This window comes from Anopheles darlingi, chromosome 3, assembly GCF_943734745.1.
Source record: "Anopheles darlingi chromosome 3, idAnoDarlMG_H_01, whole genome shotgun sequence".
Taxonomy (NCBI): Eukaryota; Metazoa; Arthropoda; class Insecta; order Diptera; family Culicidae; genus Anopheles; species Anopheles darlingi.
Genome location: NC_064875.1, coordinates 50,924,542 through 50,932,041, shown reverse-complemented (window position 1 = coordinate 50,932,041; position 7,500 = coordinate 50,924,542). Strand labels below are relative to the sequence as shown.

Genomic DNA, 7,500 nt, shown 5'->3' with positions numbered 1-7,500 from the left:
GCCTTTTTGATTGTGGAAGCTCTGCATACACAAAAATCGAAAGCTCCCTAACACTTAACAGTGCAGTGTGCAACCCCGCCGAGGCCCGTTTTATGATCCATCCCCTTAAGTTTCTTATCAATTTCCGCATTTTACGATCGTCGTGAGTTTGCAAATTTCGTGCAGATGGGTTCCGCTAGGCAAGCGCATGCTTGTTTATGGTTCCCATCTTCACCGTTCGCGTTAGGCTAACGCAACCGGTCCGATGGGCTAGAGGTAAAAGTAAAATCTTTACCAGGTTTTACGAGCGTAGGACGGTTGCCGACACGTCGTCGATGCTGTAGGCCACTTTTCGTACGCAATATTACGGAGTGGAAGGAACAGTGGGAAGCGAATTCGCAGTTGGCGCGCACAGGATCGACCATGGAAGCGGAGAATAGATCGAAAACCCGCTACAGCTTTTATGATGGTATACGAACAAAGCATCGACTGGTGTGACCCTCTAATGAACATATTGGTTAGCTGCTGTGGTTGCACGTTCTAGGAGTTCAGCTGAAAGTTGAATAGGCCTTAGATGGTTCGTTTTTTGCGCGAAAGAAATGGTCCCGTTACCAGGCTTTCTCGCATTTGTGCTGCGCCTTCAATCTGTTTGTTAATCTGGGCATCACTGTGGCGCGAATGCATCTTTTATTTCGAGCATGCATGCCATTTGTATGCTTATGGTAGAACTTAGAGTAATCATACAGTGGCTATCGAGCTAATATATTACAAAAGAGTAATGTGAAGAGTGTTAATCAACGGATGTTTCTCATCTATTTTCCATTTCTATCACTGTATGATGCCGTAACAGCGAGTATCCCTGTGACCACTACACATCGGTAATCAACGTTACACTGCTGATGACGGGCTGCCCACGGGTTGAGGTGCACTCGACGGCTCTCCAGCTGCTGCAGATTCTGGACAAACGATTCTTCGGCAACATCGGACCGTTGCAGACCGAGAATGATAAAGGTAGGTTAAGCGAGATGCACCATACATGCGGATATATTTCAGCCGGGGGATCATACAAGTGATGCTACCTCCACCACCATTCTGTTGCTCATATTTCCGTATCTTTACGGTTCGGTGCCGTTCGCTTTGCTACATCGCATATGTTTGAGATTTGTGATGCGAGATACTGCTCTTGATTGATTTCAATTTATTGACTAAATGGTAGACATGTAGCAGGCGATGATATGCAGCTAACTGTGGTTGACATAGGTTCTATGTTATCTCACCATTAGTGTGCGAAGGTGTCTGATGGTAGTGTGGCATATATGGACTCTTATACGCCTCCAATGGCTCGTATGTTTTGCCTCAGCAGCAATTGGAATTACATTCATACCAAAGTCATCTAATTTTACATAAACGCTTTCGCAATTCGCTACAGCTCTCTGGTAATTCCGTTGAATGAACGTGGGAACTCTGTATCCCCTTACCTTCACCTACAACACTTCATCATCCCAATCAATCGCCGTTTCGTAGTGCTCCCGGGTGCTACAAAGGCATGGGTACGATTTGCTTTTACCTTGCTTACACCCACTGGCCGGTTTGTGGACTCCACGGTACGTCGGTCTGCCCCACAGATTGTTGAACGAGTAATTGCACGCAAAATAGTACGCCCGGCAGTCTTCGCCCGTTTCATCGAAATACACACCGATCCGTACCGCGTACGACATCAGAGCGCAACCGACGTAGTACACGTTGTCACTTGCCATGACGGTAAAGTGGCCAATGGGTTTACTAGCATCAATGAGAGAATGCGGAGAAGGTAAACAGGGTACATTCAGACTGAAATTGCTTCTAGCTGGATGCACGCGTTTGGAGCATGCTAAACCCTGCACATTCTGCCCCGGGGAGCCATGACTAAACTTACCGTGGTGTGCTTTTTGGAAATTTATTCAGCATCTCAAGGGTGGTATCGTGGAACTCGTCGAACCAGGCGTTCAGCGCGCGGTCGAACACTTCCTCAAGCGGTAACAGTCGACCACAAACCGTTCGCTTGGCAATGTTCTGTCCGGCGTATCGGAACCGTTCCGTGTTTCGGCACAGGTCGTGTGCGTACTTGCAGTTTTTCACATTACACTCGGCCAGTGCTTGCAGCTCCCTGTCCCAGCGCTTCGGATTTATGGGGGTCATTGAAGTAGCGCGATAGGACGAAATATTAATTGCCCGTTTCGGCAAACAGAAACGTGTAAGGTTTTTCGAATTTCGAATTTAATGATAAGTTGGTTAATTGTTTGGAGTTTGTGAAGGATCATATGTATCTGGACATTTTTAACATATTTAACGACGGACGAGAGCCGTATGTTAAGATGTATCCAATCGTCATTGATTGATTTTTCAATGGAGAACTAGTTTTAATTTTTGTGCATCAGGAAGGAAGTAAATGATAATGGTAGCGCAACGAGGACGTTTCTCCTTAAGGATTTGTGTAGAATAAGCATTGGCTTGCATCGGAATCATATTACGGTCAATGTCACACAAGGCATCTAAATCGGTTTCTCCAATCGCCCTACTCACCAGTTGCATCATTCGTTCAGCTGGTGGAAATCGATTTAACCCACCGCATGCCAGTACATTCCGCAGATGATTGTGGACATGCACTAGCTTGTTCAGCTGGTGTTGCGTTAGTTTGTGCAGCGTAGCAGCTTTACCGATGCATCCTGGTCCAATCGGAGCGCTAAAGTTACAGCCACAGCCAATGTTAGTCTTTCTCGGTTGGCAGTAGTCACTGTCACAGTAGTCCTTCGAGTTATACGGCGAATGGTGCCAATGCGGCTCGTGGTGAGGTGACGCTTCACAAGCAAAATCGAAGTACGAATCCTTGGTAGTTACGAGCAATATCGCAGCTACAAGACGCTGCACCAGGCTAGCCATCTATGTAAGGATGCAATCGATCCGCACTTTTAACCGCCAGTTTGCACCCGGTATCTGTAACCCACCGCCATGCACTGGAACGATGGGAGACTGTTTCTATCTGTTTTGACACTAAACAACTAGTACAGCGTCACGGCGGTGGCGGCAGATAGAAAATAACATTTTCGTTCATTTTTATTTCCGTTTCGTGCTTGGTGGCGAATCGATATCCGCTTTATATCTTTGCTTGCCACTCGTTGTGGAATGGCGACGATCCCGACCACGACGACGTTGACGCCAGAATTTCTTTTTCTGGGCTGGGCAGGTTGGACGTGGGTTCGTTTGCTGGTCGTCAAATGTGATTTGCAACGCATGACCGATAGTGGCGAGCGGGATCGTAAATTCATTTGTTGCTTCTATTTTACGAGGCATAGCGTTAGCGATTGACACTACTGCCTCTTCCCTCACTGCTGTTCCCGGTTCCGAGTTTCGTTTCGATCGTTATCTCCATCATCGTCGTAGGTCTCTACGATACGATTGCATTTTCGGCGTGTTCGTCGTCGAGTTCGATAGGTACAGTTGGTGGTATGTTTATTATTTACATACATATGACTGTTTTCATACATATTTATTGGTTGATTTTGAAATGATTTTCGACCGGGGTCAAACGATTAGAAGATGTCCGCATAATGCCTAGCAATTCGATAGTGCTCTCGATGGATAAGCGCACTTGTCTTTATCGTTGTGAGTTATTGAATATCATTATTCATTGAGCACTCAAAGGTAACAACGATCAAACTGTATGTGATTACGTAGCTCATTGTATACATATCAATGATTCGGATTGTAGTTTTTCAGATGTGGTAATTATGTTAGGATTATGTTGATTAGCGAGATTATCTTGCGGAAAGGACGGTTTGGTTCCATTGGAGGGTCCCGAGGATAATTATTCAAAATATGATTGGATTAACCATTGGAACGCTTGAGTCACTTGACCATTTGTTTATGCTAGATAACGTTATCTGAAATGCGTTGTTCCGTATAAATCTTAGCACATCAGAGCAATTGAAACGAGAGCTTGCTCCGTAGCAACCGGCATTATGTTTCGCTCGAAAAGGCACTATCTTCAGTCCACGGGCCTGAATGGTTACGTTGGTTTTATGGTACCAATGTAAATTTTCTGAAGTTTACGGATTTAGCAAGTTTTATCAAGGTGTGATAGGATTGCATAGAAAACACCAACCATACCAAGCGCTTTGCGTACGCATTTTGCAACAGTTATGGAGCAGCGATAACTAAAGGAATAACTTTTATACCTTGTTTTTCGTACGTCTTGCACCCACTCCCTTGTACCATACCTTTTCATCATATTTTGCATGACGAAAATCGGTTTCCATGGCGGATGGGTGGGTTTCCATGGCGTTATATACAGCTGGACACAGAATAATGTGCAGAACAGTTGTCATAGCAAGCGTGTGGTGTTTTCCGAAAAGTTTACGTTAATTTCATCATTGGCAAAAGAGTTGAAAGTTGTAGGGAAATGTATGTTTTGCTTGTGGAAATGTTTTTGAGACGATGAACCTTTCTCGAGTGTTGATAGTGTTTATCCGTCTTGTCAACATGATGGTACATCGTAGAACGACAAAGAAAAGTATTTCATCATTAGTAAATTAATAGCCGCGCTAAAGTGGATATATTGGATACGCTCTCGACGTGACACGACGTGGATACGTGACATCGACACTGCTTTGAATAAACTATTGATTGGACCACATATTGAACCCGATTAGGTGGTTGATTATTTTTAGGTCCCAAAATTAGGTAAAATTTACATCTTTTCAAACAACTATGTTATCTTTTTGTCATTTTCATTGCGTTGGTTATACATAAGCGTTTATCTAAAACGTGTTGCATGTGTAACAATCAAATAAATATCTTTCAAATCAGACCATTTTAATTTGCATTCTTGGTCTAAAATTAATCTTCGTAATCCAGTACCTTTGTCTGATGGAGGATTTGCTAGACGTACTCGGAGACAATCAATTGTCTTTTAAGTAAATTACGATTCTGGACACGGCGGAGCGGTTATTTATCTTACAAAATTTGGATAAACGTAATGTCATGGAAAGAATCCCCAAAATGTGCTGGTATATTCACTTTTATCCCAGGAATGATTTGGACTAGCGGGGAACGTGATTCTGGAAAGACTAGCCTGCCTAACTAAAGGACAGCAGTAACAGTCCGGTCCAGTGGATTTACTACTTCTATAGCACAAAAAAGGTATATCCTTGGTCTCTTTAAGGATCATTTTGAGTGCGAGGAAGCTTTTCGGATTCGACGGTGGGTAGTAGAGAAAAAGGAAGAATAGATGGCTTCATTGCAAGGTTTTCCCATTAATTTTCTGTCTCGTCGCCGCCTCTCGTTATTGCTGCTTCTACTGGTGGCTGCACAGAACTGACAACGGTCTCCTTTAAGCGTGCGTCCAGCATTGAAGTACTTCAAAATTGATGATCTAGGTGCTGACGCGCCTATAACTTGTAAGCCGCCGCGAAAACCGACTAGACCATTTTTTGCGGGGTTGTTAAAAACGTACTTGGAAAACGGCTCAACGTCAAAGGGCGAACTTGGCCGCTTTTCCGATGCTCGAAACGCGCTCGCGTATTCGCTAGCAAACCCATTCCGTTTTGATGAATAATTTATGCCACGCATAGCTATGATGGTGGTCCTGAACTGGTGTTCTGTTTGATGCTCTCTTGTCCTCTAATGCTCGTGTGGCATGGCTCGGGGCTTTTCGCTGGGTGGCTTCGAGACACGATCTGTGCTGCTGTTTCCGTTACTGCTTATGATCACTTAAGCATTAAAGTATTAAAGGACTTCTTTGTCGATAGGTTACATATCCAGTTAGTCTTGCGTGGTAAGAATATCAAATTCCAGCTGTTTCAGCAAGAGTGTCATGAACACCGCTATGAAGCCAGTAATGATGATAAGGATGCTTATTATTATTTGCTTACCGAGATGTGAACGTGACCATCGCTACGGAATGAATTTATGTGCGAGTAAAATTTCCCTTCTCTTAAGTTCTCGTAAGTTAATAATGATTGGAAACTAATTAAATTTCTCTATGTCTGTCTTCCTTTTTTCGCTTTCTCATGCCAGAATCTGATAAAATAGGTACCCTGGATGCCGTGCTAAGTGGGGCCTATTGTCGTTCGCAGATGTATCTATCACGTCAAATAGCGCGCCTACGTCCGGAACTGACGATGTCGATGTTTTCCGGTGAGTACTAATCAGTGCTAATGATGCATGGTTTATCAATGTTACCACCGGGTAGCGGATACGTTTTCCCGTTGATGATCGCCAGCGCTTTTAAGAATGTCCAGTAAATTTAAGACAATAGTTGTTGGTAAACCGGTCTACTCAGTTGTCGATGCTGTTTCCGATTTGATTGTTTCAGGGAAAACGTTCCTGGTATTTGCGTGAGAGCAAAAATATGTGTAATTGTTTGGAATTTATTCATCATCATTCCTTAGTAGAATTGCTCGTTTATCGGTGATATACATATACAATTTACTGTGAAAGTGAAACAAGACAATCTTCTTTTGAACATATGTAAGGACGAACAGCTCGCACGTTTAACAAGCCAAACATGATTCAATTACATTTGAATTTTCACATTGAGTTGTGCACGGGATAAGTCGTTTTTTATCCGTCATCGGTTTTCGTTATTGGGGTTCCGGTTGATGCTAAAAACTATTTTATCTCGTTGCACTCTATCTGCAGAGATAACATCCCGCTTCCAGACTGCCCGTGCCGAGGCCCGGGCACTGTTGCTGCAATGTTTGCTTCCATGGCTCGAAAACGTAGAACTGGTAGCATCGAGTGTACCGCCAGCAACACCACTGTCGTATATCATGGTAAGTTCTTCGCCACTTTGTTTGCCACAACTCGACAATCTATAGGGTCGTAAAAGGTGCTCTGAATACAATTGATGAGCTTTAAGATTATGCATCAAGATTGCTTGCAATCCAGATAAATGATACTCTTTTCACTTTTCTTTTTGTTGCATTTTCCTTTTTTGCAGTATTATCCCGATTCGGGGACTCGAGGACGCCGTGAAGGATCCGGTTCTACCGAGGCGACGGAGATGATACTAAACAACCTGTTCTACATTACTGCAAAGGTATGTTCACTTAACGCTTTCAAAGTGCAAACCACACATGACTTTATCGTCGATGTGAAGTTAGCTATGGTGCGGCTTGCCAGTTCGTTGAAAGTTTCACAGTAAAAGTTATCCTGTACTCTTTGCGGTCCGATCGGTTGTTCCAACTATTACAAAGCCCTAGTTGCCAGCTCAACGTGCGGTCGAATAGAAGCCTTTTATGGGGATTGAACGAAATGTTCGATATGAGTGTGGGGTGCATGCAAACGTAGGATCGAATGTTTTTTAAAGCTATTTAGCGGAAGTTTCTCGCAAATAGAGCTTTGTCAACGATAGCAACAAATAGCAAGGTACACGCGTTTACGATGTACCATGTGACGATGTCTTTTGTTCCATATGCGATCTAGCTGTTCTTGGTATCCTGTTACATTTACGTTGACTATAGAGGCGAGTAAATAGTTTTC

At 43.6% G+C, this 7,500-nt stretch overlaps 1 protein-coding gene across 3 annotated transcripts in view; it reads left to right on the top strand.

Moving 5' to 3' along the window:
* The window catches only part of LOC125955777 (protein furry), a 38,470-nt gene that overhangs the window by 15,900 nt on the left and 15,070 nt on the right, over window positions 1-7,500 (top strand). For all 3 annotated transcript variants that reach the window (XM_049686929.1, XM_049686927.1, XM_049686928.1), the window contains 4 exons: window positions 830-990; window positions 6,034-6,153; window positions 6,658-6,791; window positions 6,959-7,057. In XM_049686929.1, the coding sequence (XP_049542886.1) occupies window positions 830-990; window positions 6,034-6,153; window positions 6,658-6,791; window positions 6,959-7,057 (514 nt within the window). The remainder of the gene's footprint in view (window positions 1-829; window positions 991-6,033; window positions 6,154-6,657; window positions 6,792-6,958; window positions 7,058-7,500) is intronic.